This window comes from Tachypleus tridentatus, chromosome 13, assembly GCF_004210375.1.
Source record: "Tachypleus tridentatus isolate NWPU-2018 chromosome 13, ASM421037v1, whole genome shotgun sequence".
Taxonomy (NCBI): Eukaryota; Metazoa; Arthropoda; class Merostomata; order Xiphosura; family Limulidae; genus Tachypleus; species Tachypleus tridentatus.
Genome location: NC_134837.1, coordinates 208,329,173 through 208,352,569, shown reverse-complemented (window position 1 = coordinate 208,352,569; position 23,397 = coordinate 208,329,173). Strand labels below are relative to the sequence as shown.

The window sequence follows — 23,397 nt, the reverse complement described above, 5'->3', positions numbered from 1 at the left end:
GGGAAAGATTAAAAAATGTTTTTTCTTCTAAAATCAGTTACTCAGATATTAAAGTAATAACATTATTATATGTAAAATAGGTCAATACAAAACCGTATTAATTTTATATTTTTGCATTTGCAAATCGAAAATAAATAAATGACTGTTTATAATTTTATTATAATTTAGAAAGCAAAAAAGATGGGGGCGTCATAAAATATTGATTAAAAAATTAAAAGTGTCATGAATCGTAATTTCTTAGAGAAATTATACTTGAAAAAGGAAAAAAAAGGTGTGGGCGTCATAAGATATTAATAAGAAATTAAAACTAGCCTGAATTTTAACTTGTTATTCAACCCACAATCAAAACTTTCGTTTCTGCTGCTATTACTTAAATTAATACAGTAGCAACGTGAAAGGAACATTTGATATAATCCTCTAGAGGGCAGAGCAGGGTTGTTTATGTTTGTGGAACTTCTAGGAAGGTTTCCCTCGGGTTATTTGCGCTAACCTCCGTAAGCTTAAAATCAAAGTCATAAACGTTTGGAGCTTTTGCTGCATAAACTCTGTAAGAACCATTTAAATTATTGAAGGCCACCACAAACTATCCAGAACAAGTCCGGAGTCGAGAATTTTAAAGTTTACTAGAAGTATGGGGTGATTGTTATTCTCATAATACAATCGAATAAATTACTTGGCTTATAGTTTGGTTTGTTTTGAAATTCGCGCAAAGCTACAGGTGGGCTATCTGCTCTAGACGTTCCTAATTTTGCAGTGTGAGACTAGAGGGAAGGCAGCTAGTCATCATCACCCACCGCCACCTGTTGGGCTACTCTTTTATCAACGACTAGTGGTAATGACCGTAACATTATAATGCCCCCACGGCTGAAAGGGCGAGCATGTTTGGTGTGACGAGGATTCGAACTTGCAACCCTCAGATTACGAGTCGAGTGTCTTATCCACCCGACCATGCCGGGCTGCGTTTCGGAACGGATATAGTGTCTTTGGTTTTAAACATGGTTTTAACTCGAAATATTGACGTAAGTACTAAATATAGCCTAATTTGTGAGAAGTATGTTGATTAATTTGTGAATTTGATATTTGATTTTTAAAATTTATTTACCAATGAGAGTTGTTACATATTACGATTTATCTCGGACGAACCTCCAATTTATGATGTTACATAATGAGTTTTCAAAGAGCCTAAAACTTAGCTAAATTTTAATTTATGTCTAAAAGTTAATTAAATGTCAATATGTGTAAATTTTTTATAGTTGCCTATATATTTTAATATACAAACAATAATACAATTTATAAAAGTGGTTATAACGTATAATAATTTATGTACAAATGTTTTACAAACTTACAAACAATATTAAGTGTTCTACCTGGTTTGGAAATGGATATCTTATCGAGAGTTCATGATAAGCGGAATAATTTTGAGTTGATATAGGTACAATTTACATAACGGGTAGCTAGCTAGCTCTTCGCTGATCACACGTGAGTTTTTCATCGCTCTAGTTATACAGGGTGTTCGGAAAGTCACTGTGCACTTTTTTATTTATTAACAGACAAAACTACACAGTGACTTTCCGAACACCCTGTATAATGTCTTCGTAAAAATACTAACATCCTATAGTAGTCTGTTGCAGGTAAATTATTTGTAATTCTCGAAATCTATAAACGTTTCTGATCAAATATCCGAAGTTCCCGATTAATAAATGTTAATTACAGTTACGTCTTTCAAAATTTATAGTATACAAAACAGCAAACCAATAATAGAAACTGTCTTTTGGCGCATCGCATTGATTACGTTTTATTGGCGTGAAAGAGTTTCTACAAATTCCAGCCTTTACAACAATACTGACTACACACTAGCGTTTGCATACACACGTACATTATTGATTCTTACGCTCGAGAATCTTTTACAACTTTAGTAAATAGGCAGAAATATCTTTATACAGATGTAACAGTATAAATTATGTACATTTCTAAATATAAATTTAACTTACAAAAATATCGATAGTATAAAAATATATATAATAGTAAACAATCTCACAACTTTAAAAAAAAATTAAAAATTGCTGTTGAACGACTTTAAACTAATATATTATTTATATATATTATAAACTAAGATTAATCTAACGTATTATTTATATATATTATTAACTAATATTAATCTAATATATTATTTATATATTATAAACTAATATATTATTTATATACATTGTGAACAATACAATAACACACAGTGTCAAAAGACTATACAACTTCAGTAACCATGGCACTACATAACACAATCAACACAAATAACCTTACGGTCATAAAATTACGTATCACATTAATGTGCATCAGTACTATAATTATCAACACCCTTGACATGGAATATCCTCACATCCTACTCTTGTAGTTAACAGTTCTATTTTTGTTCATCATTTAGTTCAAAAACAACAGTGAGCTGTGATCAGTGTATATAACAATAGGTTCTTGAGATTCAGCTGCATACATTTTGAAGTGTTCTAAAGTTAACACTAAAGCCTGTAAGTAAACTAACATCAAAGAGATGTGTTCAATTGAAACTGGTATTACGATTCAAATAAGTATTTTTACAAGAATGTTTTGGTACTTGGTGGTTCCCTCGCCTAATTCCTATAAGAATTAATATTTACTCCCAAGTATTTCAAAATGGGACAGATGCCTCTGTTTAAAAATTGTTTAATAATGTAGAATATTAAGTATTTTCATTATAAGTAGAGTAAGGCCTAACCTAATTTTGGGATTGAAGAACTTGCAGCAATGGTTAAACTGGGATTGTGAAAGAAGTGCAACTCCCTTTTGGGATCCACTTTGACATTTAAATCACTAGACTAGAAATAGTAATGGCGCAAATTATCAAGAGGCAGAACATTGTTTCGAACTCTCCAGTCCCAGTTTAGTCCCTTGTAAGAAGTTCGATACGTGATTATGCTAATCAAACTACACATTGTCATCATTGTTGGTGCGTTATAAAAATTTTCGATTAAGAAAAAAAAAGTGTCGAGGCACTTGTTGCAGAACGTGTTGTTGAAGTGACTATCGTCTCTTAGTCGCTAGTTTAAAACAGTTATGGTTATAACTGACCCTTTGGCCCGGCATGGTTAGATGGTTAAGGCAATCCGAGGGTCGCAAGTTTGAATCCCCGTCACACTAAACATGCTCGCCCTTTAAGCTGTCAGAGCATTATAATGTGACGGTCAATCCCATAATACGTTGATAAAAGAGTAGCCCAAGAGTTGGAGGTGGGTGGTGATGACTAGCTGCCTTCCCTCTAGTCTTACACTGCTAAATAATGGATGGCTAGCGCAGATAGCCCTCGTGTAGCTTTGCGCCAAATTCAAAACAAACCAAACCAATTGACCCTTTGACCCCCGGTATCACAGCAATAATCTAGAAGACTTGCAACTCGAAAATTTAGTGTTCGATTTCTGTGACGTCCACAGTGTTCTTAGTTTCTCTTCACCTTTGTGCGAAATTGAATAACCAAACAAATAAAACCCTGTTTAACCCACAGGCACATAAACAGCCGTCCAGGTTAAAGTCACAGTTACTTAACGTAATCTTGATGCGTTTTTAAAGTTTCTCACAAAGTGGTTGTACTTTTAGAAACTGGAAGGCTACAGTTCTTATTCAATAATTTGTGAACTATTTCATGAATAAAGTTGAAGATGATTGTGAAACAAAAGATCTTGACAAGACGTCTAATAAAGACGATGTCTACAAGTCTGATGAAGATGTCTAATGTGACGCATAACATGATAATAACGAACAAGAGAACGGCAAAAGCTTGTCATAGAAACGATGTCACAAAGCTGAGCAGAAGAAAATTGTAGGCGGCGTCAGAAATGTGCAGTAAAAAATCTTGTCTAGAAACAAACATTCAATTTATTAATGTATTTTAAATAAAGTTTGTGTGAGCAATTACACATTTATTTCGTGTGTATTATTAAACAGTAATAAGTATATTGAACAGTACTAAAAAATTAAAATGAATTTTTGGTTCATGAAATTTGAATCACTTATTTTACGACCAAATTTTGTCTCAGTTCTAATAAATAGCATAAAAACAATATGTCGTTAGTACTAAGTATATTTTCATAGAGTGTTGAAAACTGTTTTATTATCTATTAATCAAACAATAGTTTTTTCCTAATCAAGGTTGAAGTAGGATGAGACTCGTGTGTTTTCTTTATATTCAACTGTTTGGGTGTTATCTCTATAAAATCTAACATCTCTATTGACCAAAGGCCATAAGAGACTAAAGTTGCTTATTGTTCGCCCTTATTCCGGTACTTTACCTCCATGTATTTCATTGAGTGTATTTCAGGTTAAATATTCCTGATGCTAACATGTTTCAAGTATCAATGCTATTTACGCAGTAGACGTCTTAAGTCAATACTTATATCAGAAATTGTGATTATCGTATTTTCTGGAGTAAGTCAAGTGATCAGACAGTATCAATAATAAACATGGGTCCTCTCATCTTACTGACAAACTGGGACACAGTGAGTTTACGTTGCTTCGATTCAGCTATATCGGAATAAACTGTAATCATATTCAATCCTTTAAAGCGTTTCAACATATTAATTGTATACTCGTTGTTAAAACTGAACATATTAACAATGTACGATGGTTAAAGAAACATCACACATATCACATTCCATAGTTATAGTAATAATACACAAGTCAAAATAGTTCATTTGATTTTTAACTTACTTAGTGATAAGATGATCAAAGACCTGAGAGTTTGCTTTTAACCTGTATCTATAAGATATTAGTCATAGTTTAATATTTCTGTTTTTGACAATAAGAATTTGTTTAATCTGATTCCAGAAAATACATTCAGTAGAAAACTTTATCCTGATAGTAAGTACAAAACTGTAGAATATGTAGAAATATTTAAACAAATTATAATTCGTTTCTTTATTGAATTTTAGTCAAAAATATTCAGGGGCCGTCCACAAAAGTGCATAATTTTACAGTGATAGACAAAAGGGGAAGGCAAATAATTAACACTACCCGCTGCCAACAACAAGTCCTAGACCTAATACTTTTATTACTTATTGTCCCATAGAGTTTACATAACTGTAAAACACAAATAATCTACACATCAATAAAAATTAGCCACTCTTTACACAGCTGTAAACACAAAAAAATACTCCACATCTGTAACAGTTAGTCTCTGTTTACATAGCTGTAAAACACAAACAATACTCCATATCTCTAAAAACAGGTCACCATTTACACGGCTTTACAATATAAACAATACTCCACATCTATAAAAATTAGTAACTGTTTACATGGCAACAAAACATTACTTTATATCGGTAAAAAATAGATCACTGTTTACACAGTTGTGAAACACAAACAATACTCCACATCTATAAAAATTACTCACTGTTTACACAACTGTCAATTACAAACAATACTCCACATCAATAAAAATTAGTCAGTCTTTACAGGGCTGCAAAACACAAACAATACTTCCTATTGATAAAAATTAGGTCACCGTTTACACGGCTGTGAAATACAAACAATACTTCATATCTCTGAAAATTAGTCACTGTTTATACGACTGAAAAACACAAACAATACAACACATCTAAAAAAATTAGTCACTGTTTACACGGCTGTCAATTACAAACAATACTACATTCTATAAAAATTAGTCACTGTTTACAGAGCAAGGAAAAGGAAACAATACTTCATATCGATAAAAAGTAGGTCACCGTTCACACGGATGTGTAACACAAACAATACTCCATATTAATAAAAAGTACTCACTGTTTACACGGCTCTAAAACACAAACAATACCCAATATCTCTAAAAATTAGACACACTTTACAAGGCTGTAAAACACAAACAATACTTTCTATCGATAAAAATTAGTCCCTGTTTACACGGCTGTCAATTACAAACAATACTCCACATCTATAAAAATTAGTCACTGTTTACAGAGCTGCAAAATACAAACAATACTTCATATCGATAAAAATTAGGTCACTGTTTACACGGCTATGAAACACAAACAATATTCATATCTATAAAAATTAGTAACTGTTTATACGGCTGCAAAACAGAAACAATACTACATATATACAAATATACAAATATTTGTCACGGTTTAGACGCCTGTAAAAGACAAACAATACTCCATATCTTTTAAAATTAGTCAAGGTTTCACGGCCGTAAAATATAAACAATACTCCACGTCTCTAAAAATTAGTAAGTGTTTATATGGCAGCAAAACACACACAATACTTCATATCGATAAAATTTAGGTCACCATTTTCACGGCTGTGAAACAAAACAATACTCAATATCTATAAAATTTGGGTCACCGTTTGTATTGCTATGATACACAAACAATACTCCATATCTATTAAAATTAGGTCACCGTTTACATGGCTATGAAACACAAACAATACTCAATATCTAGAAACAATAGTTATTGTTTATACGGCTGTAAAACGAAAAAAACACTTCACATCTATAAAAGTTACGACAGTGTTTTCACTGCTGTAAAACACAAACCATACTCCTATCTAAAAAAATTAGTCTCTGTTAACACAGCAGTAAATACATACAATACTCCACATCTGTAACAGTAGGTCACTGTTTACATAGCTGCGAAACATAAACAATACTCCATATCGATAAAAATTAGGTCACCGTTTACATGGCTATGAAACACAAACAATACTCAATATCTAGAAACAATAGTTATATTTTATACGGCTGTAAAACGTAAACAATACTCCACATTTACAAAAATTAGTCCTGTTGACACAGCAGTAAATACATACAATACTCCACATTTACAAAAATTAGTCCTGTTGACACAGCAGTAAATACATACAATACTCCACATCTGTAACAGTAAGTCCCTGTTTACATAGCTGTAAAACACAAACAATATTCCATATAGATAAAAATTAGGTCACCGTTTACAAGACTGTAAAACACAAACAATACTTCATATCTATAAAAATTAATAACTGTTTATGCGACTGGAATACACAAATAATACTCCATAGTTATAAAAATTAGTCAGTGTTTACACGACTGCAAAATACAAACAATACTCAATATCTATAAAAATTAGTCTCTGTTTACAGTCTGTAAAACACAAACAATAATCCATATCTATAACAATTAGTCTGTTTACACGGCTGCCAAATTTAAACAACACTCCACATCTATAAAAGTTATTGTTTATACAGCTCTAAAACAGAAACAATACTCCATATAGATAAAAATTAGGTCACCGTTTACACGGCTGTGAAACACGAACAATACTTTCTATCTATAGAAATTATACTCTATAGTTATAAAGATTAGTTTCTGTTAACACAGCTGTAAATACAAACAATACTCCACATCTATAAAAATTAGTCACTGTTTACACGGCTGTCAACTTCATACAATACTCCACATCAATACAAGTTAGTCACTGTTTACAGAGCTGCAGAAGATAAACAATACTTCATATCGATATAAATTAGGTCACCGTTTACAAGGCTCTGAAACACAAACAGTACTTCATATTTATAAAAGACTAGCCACTGTTTACACGGCTGTAAAACACATACAATACCCCATAACTAAAAAACATTAGTCACTGTGTACACGGCTTCAAAATACAAACAGTACTCAATATTTATACAAATTAGTCACTGTTTACAAAACTGTAAAACATGATACTCCATATATATAAAAATTAGTCACTGTTTACATGGCTGGAAAAGACAAACAATGCTTCATATGGGTAAATATTAGGTCACCGTTTGCACGGCTCTGAAACACAAACAATACTCAATATCTATAAAAATTAGTCACTGTTTATACGGCTGCAAAACAGTAACAAGTCTCTATATCTTGAAACATTAGTCACTGTTTACACAGCTATGAAACACAAACAATACCCTGTTTCTGTAAATGTTAGGTCACCGTTTACATGGCTATGAAACACAAACAACACTCCATATCTTGAAAAATTAGTGATTATTTATACGGCTGGAAAACGTAAACAATACTCCACATCTATAAAAATTACGTCACTGTTTGCACGGCTGAGAAACACAATTAATACTCCATATCTAAAAACATTAACCTCTGTTTACCCATGGCATTTAGTTCCATAGATTTCTGCCAAGTCCTGAAACGGCCCTTCTGTCGACGTCGCGCTTGTTTCTCTCGCCCACCTGCCTTAACAGAAACATTGTTGCCTCCGCCGCCTGATATTATGCCTACCTTACGTCCCCAGATTTGCAAAATATATATCTTAGAAATTACATAAACGTTGAACGTTCAGTAATCGTCATATCGGCGCTATAACTGTTTTCTTATAAGCTCATGACTGTTTTTATCGGTCGGTACGGCAATTTCTGTCTAGTTAGTTTCGTCGTAAATATTTCGTCTAAATAATCCATGAAAGAAAAATATATTTCACTTATAATGGCTTTGTTTTGTAATAAAAATTTTATGTTACTGGAGTATATTGTTGAGTTCTATGTAAACGTTTAAACAAATATGCGGTGGAGTATATCGTTGAGTTATATGTGAACGGTTAAACAAATAGGCGAGGTAATCTATCGTTGAGTTATATGTGAACGGCTAAACAAATATGCGATGGAGTATATTGTTGAGTTATATGTGAAAGTTTAAACAAATATGCGATGGAGTATATTGTTGTGTTATATGTGAACGGTTAAACAAGTATGCGAACGAAAGGTACAAAATAAAGAAAGATTCTGGAACCTTCCTGTAACCGTATCATTCCGTGGAAAATCAACAATTACAATATACAACGTGTTCGGTAATAAAGGTTAAATTTTGAAATAAAAAATATCGTTCAAGACCACCTGAGGAACTAGATGGTTAGGAAGAACTGAACAATAGTTTAAGAAACAACTGGTTCTTTTTCATGATAAATTACATTATTTCCCAATATTTAGTTACTTGAACATTCAGTTCTGCGAGATGTACAACTCCGACTCTGTATAGCAGCTGTGTAATTACACGGAACACATTTCATAAGCTTTCACTTCGTCGGTCTTGTGACTGTTAAGCTCTGAAGGGTTTCTACAGTTACATTTCTAATACTTTTATTATTCAAGCAAAGGCGGCGTAGGTGTATCACGTGGATAAAGTTACGCATAAAACAAAACTTTGATAAAAATATCTTATCAACAATAACCTTTAGTTTGTTGTTACAATCAAACAATAACAAACCAGTATGTCCTTATGATATATTTCTTTTTTCTTGAATAATAGATAAAAACATTAGTTTTGTTTATGATGGTTCTCGAACAAGTAAAGCCTACTTTCATATAGAATTATATTTTTCCTTCACTTGTAATTAATATTTATAACATAATTATCTACTTGGTTGATTCTGTGACAATATCTGCCGAATCCATTGTATGTCTACACATCACAACAATAACAGTATTGTTGTCAAAGTTGACTTTATCGAAAACATCATTGTTTGAACAATAAACAAATGTATGTGTATTTTTCTGCCGACATTTCCTGCTGTAATGTGTATCTAACACTTGTCCAGCGTGACAAAGGTGATAAATTCTGTGAACTTGGAAGAGCTGTTATCCCTAAAACTCCTGAAACTTGCTAAATAGCTGGTTGTATTATTTGAAATGGACTTTTTATTGATGGGGACTGGGAGTTATTTGGACAACAATCGTCTAACGGGTCCCCCGCTGGTACAACGGTCAGTCTACGGATTTACAACCCTAAAATTAGGGGTTCGATTTCCATCGATGGACTCAGCAGATAGCCCAAAGTGGGTTTGCTATAAGAAAACACACATACACACACACACACACACTTTGTCTGACGGGTCTAAATCGAAAGTAATCAGTGATATTGATAACTAGCCTTTCATGAGATATCCTCGTCACAAAGACGAGAGCTTGTTGTCTTACAATATGGCTATCTTCAACAAAGTATCGTCACCTAGTAGCACAGCTGCATGTCTTTGTACGTCAATGGCTATAAACCGGGTTTTGATTGATACCCGTGCTAAGCAGAGCACAGATAGCCTTCAGTGTAGCTTCGTGGTCAATACCAAACATCAACATTGCAGCTTTACTATAAAACCACGTGTATTCCATGTGTGAGATAGCGCCTTCAGATAAGGTTGAGTGCAAACTATACTAAAATTTTCATTATCTTAATTATTGTTTGATTTGAGTTTCGCACAAAGCTGCACGAAGGCTATCTGCGCTATCTGTTCCTAATTTAAGTGTGAGACTTGAGGAAAGACAGTTAATCATCACCACCCACCGCCAACTCTTGGGATACTCCTTTAACAACGAATAATGTGATTATACAGGTTACCTTGAATTGCATTAAAGTTGACAGTTATTTTTTTTAGAGTGTTTAATGAATTTGATGTCGACTTTTGGATTTATTTTCAGTCTCTTTCGTTCCCGGCCAATTATTAAAAAGGCTTAGTACGTGGTAATTCCCGTGTTTCAATAATCGTGTAAAAATCGTGTATGTAAAAATAATGAGAAATCACGAAAAAAATGTATAATAATAAAAGGGCGTGTCTGTTTTATGTGTAACTGTTATAGTTCTAAGAGGAAAGAACCTACAAACCTGAAATTGTGCACACATACTAAGTGGGAACTTCGTATTATTAATTATCCACCTGAATGCGCACCTGCATGAGCGCACTTGTTTGTCACGCAAGCTAGCAAAAAAGACAACATATAGGAAAGAATATGTGACAACTATAGCGCCAAGAGGAAGGAACTTAGAAACCTGAACTGTCTTACTTGTTATAAATGGCCTAGAAAGAATGTGTCATTAAAACTACTTACATTTTCATCCAGTACTGAAAAATATTTATCTACTAATTTAACAAAAGTTTTTCACAATCAATGTAGCATGCTTACGTGTTGAAAGTAGATAACGTAAGATGAAACACAAACCTAACCATATAATATTACAAAATGTAGTAAAACCCATTTGATTTCCCACACAGTCAAGCTATGTTTAGTTGTTCAATCTACTTATTTATTACAAAGTATTATGTACGCAGTTAGTGGAATATACTAAACTACAGCCTTCACACTTTCATATTGAGATAATAAATTGAGTTAGGGAGAAATTGGTTAAAGATTTCGTTGAAATATATTCTTCTTCTTTTTTTCATACCTAAGGTGAGTTTACTAGATATCATGACTTTTTTGTCAAACCACGACAAGAAAATGACACTCTACAGTAACCAAAGTTAGCTTTAGGATCGCAACCCTATTATTCGGAACAGATATGTACTTTGTATAATCAACTAGATTACTTAAAATATATGGTAGTAGCTTTCCTCTTTGAACCGGTGTTAATAGCTAACGCCATGGAATCTAGATTAACAGTTTCTTGTCATCGCACGCCTGCACAATTTTTTAAAACAAATTTGAGCAGTTTTTGTTGAATAACTTTACAGATGTGGCTTATATTAGACCAAAGTTGACACCAAATTGTAGAATTTTAAAAATTTATCTGCATAATAATTTTCTTTAAAAATCCATAAAAGTGTGTTTTTTCAGTCATAGTTTCCGTACTTTCGGCGGAAATAAAAAAGGGGAAATACCGAATCAAAATTTGATATTTTATATCTTATGTATTTCTTAATGTATTGCCTTAAAACCTGGTACAGGTCTAGTAGAGCACATCCACTGAAAGTATGTGATAGTTTTAACTACCAAGGTCCAAACTACAGAAAGTAGAAAATCTTTAAACTTCTGTTAATAACAGAAGTGTGAGGCCCGGCATGGCCAGGTGGTTAAGGCATTCGGCTCGTAATCTGAGGATAGCGGGCTCGAATCCTCGTCACACCAAACATGCTCGCCCTTTCAGCTGTAGTGGCATTATAATGTGACGGTCAATCCCATTATTCGTTGGTAAAAGAGTAACCCACTCTTACACCACTAAATTAGGGACGACTCGCTCTTGTAGCTTTGCACGAAATTCAAAAACAAACAAACAGAAGTGTCTCCTGCAGGTTGTTTTAGTTACATAACACTCTTTTGATCGCTTCTGAAAAGAACTAAATTTAACACTGTAAAACTATCTAAATGGCAATTCTGATATCAGATTTATAATGAAACAGTCGTGTGTATCTAACAAAAAGGCTCTCTTCAAGTAAAACATTTAAACTATTTTTCATACAATAGGGAAAAATGTTTACTCGAAAAGTCGACTCATGTACTCTGCGTCAACATTTGCAGCCCCCCTTGATGGCCTCACTGCAGTCCCCAGTAGTTCTTGAGGCACAACTCTGAACTCGTGATCTTAACACTGTCGATTTTAATCTTTTTTAAGAAGCTGATGGTCCGTGTTGATGATGAACTCCTTCCCACAGGGGTAGTTCTGGAATGTTTGGAGGACAAATATGATAACCAGACAGCCCGTTTGATCTCAGGGTATTTCTTATCATTACAGGAAACAATCTGTTTACATGTTCTTGCAGAGGTACATCTCCAATTCCAATGTTCAACGGTTTCACATGAACAATGAACTGTTTCTTGATGTCTGGCATTCTAAGTAATGAGAAATAAACTTTTCACCTTCTTCTTAAACTTCTGGAATGCCATATGTTGTGGTTGTTTTCACTTAATCTTGTTGGGTTTGCCTGTCTTAATCAGGTCATTCAGTGGCACATCGACTTTAACACAGTCTGAGATGAACTTTCTGTAATATCCTGCCAACACTAGGAAGGATCTTACTTACTGCTAGGTTGTCAAAGTTAGTGCATCTTGCATGTAGGTTAGCGTTTCCTCTTTCATGGTTATTTGTTTGTTACCCACCTTTTGCCCAATGAAATCCAGCACAGAATAACCAATGCAGAACCCAGACGGTCTGATGATCACACCCTGTGCCCTCACTCTAAACTGCTGTGTTTCTTTAGGTAGCCTTCCCTGTGTACATCAAAGTGTCGTCAATATAATGCTCAATCTTGATGGTGTGTAACATCTTCTTCATCTTGTGGCTGAGGATTAGTGCTGAGCTAGTTAACTCAAACAGCATCCTCTTAAACTGGTGGCATCCTTCTGGTGTCACAAAGACTGATGTCTCTTTCACTTCCTGATCAGGATCTGCAAATAACTTTTACTTAGGTCGATTCCGTAGAGAACTTGGCCCCACCTAGTTTCACCACGATAATCTCTGGGTCATTCATGAATTCAGAATTAAATTTCGTCCTGAAGTCCAGCTTCTGTAAATCTATGCAAAAGCTGTTTGATCCACTCATCTTCTTCACGATCACGACTGGTGAACAATAGCCTAATTCGAAGGCTTATTGATTCCATCTTTGACAATACTTCAACTTCTTGCTTAAGCAGGTCTGTCATTGTATAAGACATGTGACAAGGCTTAACTTTTAATGGATTCTTGGTTATGGTCTCTATCTTGTGTTGCACCAGGTCTGTCTTCCTTGATCTATCTGTGAAAACATCTGGTTACTCGAGTAGAAGATATTGCAACTCTTTCTTTTACTTCCCAGGCAGTTTTTAACTGATGTTGATATCCTTGTATGTCTCATCTCCACCCAGTCTAATGACTCTTCATCTTCTATGACAAAATCATCGTCTTTTGGATATGTATCGCTCGTCTGTTCGTTAACAGCTGCATCCATTAAGTTTTCTTCCCTCTCGAAGTATCACTTCAACATACTGGCATGGCAGATCTTGGGCTTCCCGTCCACTTTCACATTATAGTCCACTATATCGATCACATTAAAAATTAGTTTCTACTCTAGAGTGAGTTTGTTCTTGTCTATCCAACCTTAAAACGTTGAACATTGGCTTGCTTGTCGTAGAAGTGCTTCTAATTAGCACGAACTTTATACAATCTCTACTGAACAAGGTGACAGGGGTCCTCCAGCTAGTCCTTACCACATACTGATATTCTTTACTTCTTCTTCTCATGTTCATAGCTCTTTCAGTAACCATATCTGGAAAGGCTAATCGCCAGCAAATACTGTTCAAGCTTTATACGAGGTTTAAAATAAAAGTTCGCGTTTGATTTATTGAAGTTACGTTTAAGTGATACCACTTCTTAGCTGTCTATACCAACTGCCATCGTTTTATGTTACCAACTGCCTCATGTTTTGTTACATCCAACTATAATTTTTCATCCAATAAGATGATGCCATGACGATTGATTCAGAGAGAAGCTGATTTGACAGAAGTAGTCCACGCCCTCAAACAGATACTCTTAACAAGTAAGGCTCGGCCTACAGAAAAAATCATTATATTATTTCAACAACCATTTAAAAAAGGTCTGAGTTGAAAAGGCTACCAAGCTATGAGGAGCTGATTCAAACTCCTGCAGGAGATTACTAGATCGTAAATGAAGATGGGAAAAGTCATATGTCAAGTCGTAATTTTATGTGTAAGTACACTACTGACAGTTTCTACATTTGTGAAATATTATACCATGAGTTTAAAATTGTCAGTGAAAAACATTATAGTGTAATATTGTTAAAACAGTTAAAAGAATCAGACAAAAACAATGTAGAGAGATAAATTGTTAAAATATTTAAACGTATCAGAGGAAAGCATTATAGTATTATTTTTTTAAAAATATCTATCATTCTTGGTTTTTGGAATTTCGCACAAAGCTACTCGAGGGCTATCTGTGCTAGCCGTCCCTAATTTATCAGTGTAAGACTAGAGGGAAGGCAGCTAGTCATCACCACCCACCGCCAACTCTTGGGCTACTCTTTTACCAACGAATAGTGGGATTGACCGTCACATTATAACGCCCCCACGGCTGGGAGGGCGAGCATGTTTGGCACGACTCGGGCGCGAACCCGCGACCCTCAGATTACGAAGCGCACGCCTTAACGCGCTAGGGCATGCCAGGCCCTTATCATTCTTGTTAGTGAATGTATAAGGTAAAAAACATTACCTCGTTTTATATGAAAATATGGACATTTTGTAATGCAATTAGAGAAAATTTTATATTTTGAAATCAGTTTCTAGCCCATACCTCCTACCTACTCTCTATTAAGATAGACTGTAACTAGTATTAGAATATTTATGGTTCTTAAAAAAATAAAAATAGTTGGATATTTGTATGTCATTATTTGTATATGTGTCGCTTTAGTTTCGTTCCCAGTACATGTATATATAATAACTCCAGTTCTTTCTTTCAATCACACAGCAACTGCTATGTTCGCTCTTAGCTTTTATACAAACACAAAGTACTGAGGAAGAAATCAAGGAACGTTTAGAAGGTAAGTTTATCTGTTCTTTTAGAGAAATTTCAACATACACTATAGTAATTTCTGTACATAGATTTAAAATGAGATATATTTTTAGTATATTATTTAGACAATAGTTACACTATGGGACACAAATTTTGTTCCTGGATAGTATGTGTTATTTTTTAATTGCTTATGCTGTAAAAGTACAGAAAATGGCCATTATTCCCTTCAAACTTTGCTTTTGTGACCTGGATAATGAAATTTAGAAATTAACCTATTTTCTATGTAAAATCTGGCAAATTTGCACATTTTCATTTACATTAGGTCTGAATAAAACAACATATGAATCAAAATTTACATGTATTTATACTAAAGTTATACAAAAATGTTTAGAAATGAGTGATTCTTCGAGATTTGCGACTGTAATGTAAAATCACTTTCATGCATCAGCCCCTAGATATTGTCTCCCATCATGTTTTCGTTATACGCTCCTTGGTAGCGGCGTTCAAAGTCCAGTATATATTGGTGGAAGCGCTCGCCTTGCTCCTCTGAGTATGCTACTATATTCTCCTTGAGATTATATCCTGCAGCCCATTTTGCCGTAGTTCTTCACCAGACCCTCAACCAGTTTCACATAAGTTTCGGCCTTGTGATTGCCCAAGAAGCCCCGAACAACTGCGATAAAGCTGCCCCAAGGTTTTTTCCATTCCTACTGAGCTTTTTGGGGAATTCTGAGCACTCCAGGATCTTCTTTATTTGTGGTCCAACGAAGACACCAGCTCTGACCTTTGCTTCAGACAGCTTGAGGAAAAACTCTCAAAGATACTTAAAGGCTGCAGACTCTTTAACAATAGCTATAACAAATTGTTTCATAAGACACAATTTTATGTGCAGTGGTGGGAACACCTTCTGGATGTCCACAAATGGCTCACACTTGACATTGTGCTCCCCACAGAGAAGTTGGTCTGTTGTGGTCACTGCTTCCTGTTGTAGTGCGCTTCAGTGTACCTGCTGGCCCAATGGCAAAGATAACAGGGAAACTTGGTAAAACCTTCTTGGAGACCCATCGGAAATGCCACCATTTTGAAGTCTCCGATAACCTCCCAGCTATACTCATCATACTTCAAGGCTTTTAACAAGGTCTTGACGCTGTTGAGGTGCACAGAATGAGCCAGGGGAAGAAACGGATACTTATTCCCGTTATGGAGCAGCAAAGCTTTGAAGCTTCTGGATGAGCTATGAATAAAGAGGCGCAACGCGTTCGGGTTAAAGACAATTCTAATTTCCTCGCAAAGACTGGATACATTGTGACAGAAGCAGAACTCATCTTGACGAGTGAAAAAGCTTGAAAAATGTCGGTGACGCTTCCTCTGTCTTGCGACTTAAAAACTTTTATCTACCAAATCCCATTGCTTGAGCCTAGATGTCAAAAGCTCGGCATTCAACTTTGTTAGACCAAGCTCTCTGATCAAGTCATTGAGATCTCTTTGATTGGGATAACATGGGTTTCTCTCACCAACTGCACCTCTGAAATTGTAATCTGGATCTTCAACATCTACCTCCTTTTCTGATTTGCTGCTCTCTTCTGAGGATGACTGCTTTCTCTCTTCTTGAAAATTCTTAACTTTGAGAAAATTTTCTATCAGCTATTCAGCACTGAATCTACTTGGAATGTTCTGGAAAATGAGTAAATTTGAAAATTTCATTACCCAGATCACAAGAGCAAAGGTTTGAAGAGAAAAATAGGTCTTCTCCATTTACTTTAGGAACAAGCAATTGAGAAATAATACTTTCTGCCCAGGAACAAGAAGAAGTAAACATTTTTTACATTGTGTTATATATCTTATTGAATGGCGGGACAAACATGAACATCTTAACATCACAGCTATTCATATAGTTACATGATATCAATATGCAGAAACTGAATTGATTATTATTATTGTTTCTGTGCTTTAACCACTTTAACTAGAAAGCAGCTGAATCCTACGGGATCAATAATAGTTGTAATAGGAACCATTGTTTGAAGTCATTATGCATGTTATGTATACAGTCCTATCTTTCTCAGACTAAAAATAGAATACTACTATACAGAGAAACTGGTTACGTTACACGAAATAAACCGTACAACACTGTATTACCACATTTACAGCTTTAATTTTGTCAGTTGGTTAGTATTATTCTATTTTGTCAGTTGACCAGTATTATTCTATTTTGCCAGTTGGTTAGTATTATTCTATTTTGTCAGTTGGTCAGTATTATTCTATTTTGTCAGTTGATTAGTATTATTCTATTTTGTCAGTTGATCAGTATTATTCTATTTTGTCAGTTGGTTAGTATTATTCTATTTTGTCAGTTGGTCAGTGTTATTCTATTTTGTCAGTTGGTCAGTGTTATTTTATTTTGTTAGTTGGTCAGTGTTATTCTATTTTGTCAGTTGATCAGTATTATTCTATTTTGTCAGTTGGTTAGTATTATTCTATTTTGTCAGTTGGTCAGTGTTATTCTATTTTGTCAGTTGGTCAGTGTTATTTTATTTTGTTAGTTGGTTAGTGTTATTCTATTTTGTCAGTTGGTCAGTATTATTCTATTTTGTCAGTTGGTCAGTGTTATTCTATTTTGTCAGTTGGTCAGTGTTATTTTATTTTGTTAGTTGGTTAGTGTTATTCTATTTTGTCAGTTGGTCAGTATTATTCTATTTTGTCAGTTGGTCAGTATTATTCTATTTTGTCAGTTGGTCAGTATTATTCTATTTTGTCAGGTGATTATTATTATTCTACTTTGTCAGTTGGTTAGTATTATTCTATTTTGTCAGTTGGTCAGTATTATTCTATTTTGTCAGGTGATTATTATTATTCTACTTTGTCAGTTGGTTAGTATTATTCTATTTTGTCTGTTGGTCAGTATTATTCTATTTTTAAGTTGGTTAGTATTATTCTATTTTGTCAGTTGATTAGTATTATTCTATTTTGTCAGTTGGTTAGTATTATTCTATTTTGTCAGTTGGTCAGTATTATTCTATTTTGTGAGTTGGTTAGTGTTATTTTATTTTGTTAGTTGGTTAGTGTTATTCTATTTTGTCAGTTGGTCAGTATTATTCTATTTTGTCAGTTGGTCAGTGTTATTCTATTTTGTCAGTTGGTCAGTGTTATTTTATTTTGTTAGTTGGTTAGTGTTATTCTATTTTGTCAGTTGGTCAGTATTATTCTATTTTGTCAGTTGGTCAGTATTATTCTATTTTGTCAGGTGATTATTATTATTCTACTTTGTCAGTTGGTTAGTATTATTCTATTTTGTCAGTTGGTCAGTATTATTCTATTTTGTCAGGTGATTATTATTATTCTATTTTGTGAGTTGGAAAGTATTATTCTATTTTGTCAGTTGGTCAGTATTATTCTATTTTGTTAGTTGGTCAGTATTATTCTATTTCCGTCTTTGTTTTATTTTTATTTCCCTTGCTTCATTCTCTACCAAATATTAGCTGCAATACTAAAAACCTCCAAACTGGGAAAGGGAGAGAGAAAAAACAGAAGAGTCATGAAATGACGCAACTTTCACATACCTGTTTTCATGGTTGTCAGTTTTAAACGTATAATACTTAAAAAATTCAAACTAATATTCTTTTTTTTTGTCCTTGGAAGGTGTTTTGATCCTAATATGAAATCCTGAGCCCCTAGCATGATAATAAGAATCTTAAAAATTAAAAATGTTTTACTGTAAAAACTATTCAAGTTTCTTTTATTATCTGTAGTTTTATTTTCATTTATTTCGTCTAACTATGTGAAAGTCAAATACTAATACAGCATCAACAATGTAGCTATCAACCAAATGATACAACAGTTATTTATTTTTATAATAAACATCCGATAACATACTTTAAATAACGTTACAATATAGTTGTACTTACACAGTAGTATAGGAGGTGTTAGCAACACTTAAATCATAGGTCCTCCTTCCTCCAACCATGGGGTCCTATTGCAGCACGTTTGTCAACGAGCAACATCTCAATAAAGCATTTAAAATTTTAAACATATCTTTTTGTTTATAACTTCCCGTAATTCTTTTATAAATAACGCTCCTACGTCTATTCTACAAATTCATGTCTCGAAGTGTACACATCTTATATAGGAAGAAATGAAGGGTTGTCATAATTTTTGTTAAAATTAAAATTCAACATAAAACAAGCGTTTTTAGTCGTCCATAAGGTATCAAATTGAACATGGACAGATTTTCATGTTGAAACATCATGAATATTTTACATTCTGAAACCGAGTTTATAACACACTATTTAAATACAACTACGTACAAATGACTTGACAACAAAAACCAGTGCACTCTCTCACTTTCCATTCTCCAGTTGTCGATTTATAGGAAAATAACACTAGCTAACAACATCGGAGAATTATTACAAACATATATTTTATTTTCCCTGATTGCTTCTGCTCTGTATAGTTTTGGACTGCACAAACACAACATGCTACAACATAAAAACGTATGGACCTAATACATTCCTCTGGATCACGTATTCATCAAAACTTTGTCCTTATTTTGGAATGACACCGGCTAAACCCTCTGACGAAGAAACGGCAAAGTTCCTTATGGATTTGGCCAGCAGAACAATAACCGATGATAGTCCAGTGTGGCTTGGTCTGTCTCAAGAAGAGACAGTAAACAATTCAGCTTTTATTAATCTTTGGGGAACTTCTCAACCACAAACAGTAGAGGACGGAAAAGTAGCAATGAACAGAATTTCTAATTTCAAGTGGGAAGTAACTGATCCACAAACCTATGGTTGGCCAATCTGTGAAATTCCTAAAGGTATGTTAAAGCACATATCTTTGTATAATGTAACGAAAAACATATTAGTTATAAATTAATTTAAATCTTTCATTGGATTATTTGTACCACTAACGTTTGTGTGATATTGTAGTTATTGTTTATTTCAGATTAATACAGAAGTTTGATATGTTGTTCTGTTTTGTCTGGTTTATAACTTAGAACTTAATACTAACTATTGTCGTTGAAGGTCCTTGTTATACCAGAATGTTTAAGTTAAATCAGCAAAATGTAAGACATATTTATATATAGAGTAACGAAACTTTCTGTGTTTTTTACAGCCAAACTTTTATACTGCGTTAACAACAACTGTTACACACTGTATCCAACACTGGTCAAGAGTGACAAAGCCATACTAAAAGTCTGTGAACTTGTTGGTAAGAAAGCTGCTGTCCTCAAAACTCCTGAACTGGCTAAACAACTGGCTGGGTTTTATTCATTCGGTGAATCACGAATCTGGATAGGAATATATTTGTATGACACACGTCTGGTGGACGTAAACCAAAATGTAATCGGCAATCGTGACGAGTGGTCTTTTGAGACTGGAGAGTTTGACACCGAACAAAAGTGTATTTTCATGCTAAGTGGTGAACTTCACCAAGGTGACTGTAGTCGAAACATGCAGTATCCTCTATGTGAGGACGTAGTTCTAGGTGAGAGTTACTTTGAACTATACACTGTTTTAATGATATTACATCAGAGTGACACTTTTCACTATGAGTCCAGCTTATATCTCTTTGTTCAACTTATGTTCAGGGTAACTTATGATGAGTAGAATTATCCGAAACTAGTTGAGCGAAGTCTAGATTAAACTGGACCTCTCTTAAACTGAGACTTCGAAAATATACAGTTTTCGAAATACTAAGTTTATTATATTAAATTAATGGTGTCGCTTGTTTCAACGTACATAAAAGTTATAGATTTTCATCATTTGAGAGTGTTATTTAATTTCATGTTATTGGATTTATTTTAAGTATTTTTCCAAGAACAGCAGTGTGTTAGATCCCAGCTAGTACAGCGGTAAGTCTACGGATTTATAATGCTACAATCAGGGATTCGGTTCCCCTCGGTAGGCTCAGCAGATAGTCTCATGTGCCTTTGCTATAAAAAAAACACACACAAATAGTATGTTAACAAAGGCTTGTTATATGATATAGCACAAGTTCGAATAAGTGTATATAAACTAAAGTGAAGCCACTGAGAAATAAAAAATACTTCACACAGCCCAGAAAAGGAGGTGTAATTATGGTGTTGAAAATAAAAACATTACAATGGAAGTTTTATGAAAATATTAAAACAAAAATAATACTGGTAATAAAAGCTAGGTGCTGGAAATATGATAGGGTTAACTGGGTTTGAAAGAGTTGTAAATCTCTTTTATGATTCTTTTGACATTCCAGTCAGAAGAGAGAAATATTACTCTGGTGAAACCTCAATAGGCAGAACTCTGTTTCGAACGTCCCGGCATGGCCAAGTGGTTAGGTGACTTCGTAATTTGAAGGTCACGGGTTAGAATCCCCATCGCACCAAACATGCTCGCCCTTTCAGCCGTGGGGGCGTTATAATATAACGGTTAATCCCACTATTCGTTGTTAAAAGAGTAGCCCAAACGTTGACGGTGGATAGTGATGACTAACTGCCTTCCCTTAAGTCTTACACTGCTAAATTAGGGACGACTAGCACTGATAGACTTCATGTAGCTTTGCGCGAAATTCAAAAGAAACCAAACCGTTTAGAACATTCAGCCTCAATTTAACCCCTGCTCAGAGGTTCGACACAATGATGGTTTTACTAGGCTACACAGTGTCACCACCGTAGGTGAGTTATAAAAGTAACATTAAGTCTTGTTTATTGGTTCAAAAGAAACAGTTAATAAAGTTATAGCAGGATGTATTGTTAGAAACACTACCCCTCTAGTCAAAATAGTTTGGCATAAAAAAAGAAACATGAGAATTTCGGGTTCGATCCACGTGACGTACACAGCGCTCACCTTCCTTCTGCATCTCTTCTCTAAAGTAAAAATAAAATTCTGTTTAACCTACATGCACATAAATAACCGTCCAGGTTAAAGTCACAGTTACTTAAAGTAAACTTGATGTGATTTTAAAGCTTCTAACAAAGTACTTGTACCTTTAGAAGTTGTAAGGTTACAATTCTAATCTAATGATTGATGAACTATTTCACCGTGAATTATGTTGAAGATGACAGTGCAGCTAAACCAGAAGATAGTAGGGAAGCAGAAAATGATGATGAAGCTGAAGCAGAAGAAGAAGGTGATGATAAAGATTCAAGTAAAGAAGAGGATAATTCAAGTGAAGAAGAGGATAATTCAAGTGAAGAAGAAGATAATTCAAGTGAAGAAGAGGATAATTCAAGTGAAGAAGAGGATAATTCAAGTGAAGAAGATGATGGTGAGCCAAATGAGGAAGATGAGAAGGATGAGTCATATAAAAATGATAATGATGAATAAATATATAAAAAGTCCAACATCTGGGGACATTGATGTTGTAATGGTGTTAAGAATATATTGAGACAACTACCCTTTTGGTAAGAATGGCTGGAAATTGCTCGTCAAATTTAAATCTTAAATAAGTTTGTGTGATCATGAATATCTATTTGTATATTTATTACGAACATCTACTTTTGCTTTTCTCAAAAAACGTTTTCGTGTTTTGATCTTGATTATATTGGAACACTGTTGTTTGGTAAGGGAACTACAGTGTCCCAAAATGTCAAATGAAAAAACAAAACGAGTACATTAATACCAATATTTTATTCTAACCCTTTCATGTTAGTATCACCTAAAGTTTGAATTCTATATCTTAATCTAGATTTGAAAATATTACTTTATTATTTGAATGCCATTAATGTGAATTAACTTGCAATTTTCTAAAATGTATTCATATCATTTCAATACAAAAAGATAAAGTACGAAAAACTATTTGGTCACGCCATCTTTTACTCAGCTTGTAAAACATTTTTAGAAACACAAAAAGATAATTCATAATGACGAAAAACCCACTTAAAGTAAAAATGTATTGTTAAAAGAAAGAGGAAACGTTGTTCTGTGGCTTATTTTAATTAACGTTGTAATATCCATACCAGTCATCTTGAGAATACAAACACGAGAGAGAGTTTTATTAATGTTGAAACATACTAGAAGTTTTGACAAGACATCTATTTGCCTTCTTCATGCTTCAAGACAATATTGTTAAAATATCAAAAATGGTCTAATGTATACCTTACTGTTGTTTGAGAACAAATCAAAGGTTTCTTTTCTGGATATTTTAATAAAATGGCATCGTAAAAACAA

The 23,397-nt window shown here is 33.9% G+C and overlaps 1 protein-coding gene and 1 long non-coding RNA gene across 4 annotated transcripts; one reads left to right on the top strand and one right to left on the bottom strand.

Annotated features, from left to right (window-relative positions):
* Positions 1-482: 482 nt before the first annotated feature.
* On the top strand, positions 483-23,397 carry LOC143237343 (uncharacterized). Of its 3 annotated transcripts, XM_076476488.1 has the most exons (6): positions 483-629; positions 14,186-14,434; positions 15,209-15,281; positions 19,701-20,066; positions 20,366-20,737; positions 22,286-23,397. In XM_076476488.1, the coding sequence occupies exons 2-6, from the start codon at positions 14,393-14,395 to the stop codon at positions 22,552-22,554; spliced, it is 1,122 nt and encodes a 373-aa protein (XP_076332603.1). In that variant the 5' UTR covers positions 483-629; positions 14,186-14,392; the 3' UTR covers positions 22,555-23,397. The 3 variants fall into 3 exon arrangements, with proteins under 3 accessions (XP_076332603.1, XP_076332604.1, XP_076332602.1); XM_076476489.1 differs by lacking the exon at positions 14,186-14,434 and having other exon boundaries at positions 493-629; XM_076476487.1 differs by lacking the exons at positions 483-629; positions 14,186-14,434 and adding an exon at positions 636-1,019.
* Positions 5,052-9,254, bottom strand: LOC143237344 (uncharacterized). Its single transcript, XR_013020023.1, has 2 exons — positions 8,140-9,254; positions 5,052-6,915 (listed from the first exon to the last, which is right to left on the bottom strand). It is a non-coding gene; the product is annotated as an uncharacterized LOC143237344 (long non-coding RNA).

Coding starts and splice junctions, on each gene's coding strand:
- LOC143237343 (XM_076476487.1), top strand. CDS start 879: ATGTTTGGTGTGACGAGGATTCGAACTTGCAACCCTCAGATTACGAGT. Junction 1,020..15,208: donor TTTTAACTCGAAATATTGAC/GTAAGTACTAAA, acceptor TCAATCACACAG/CAACTGCTATGTTCGCTCTT. Junction 20,067..20,365: donor AATCTGTGAAATTCCTAAAG/GTATGTTAAAGC, acceptor TGTTTTTTACAG/CCAAACTTTTATACTGCGTT.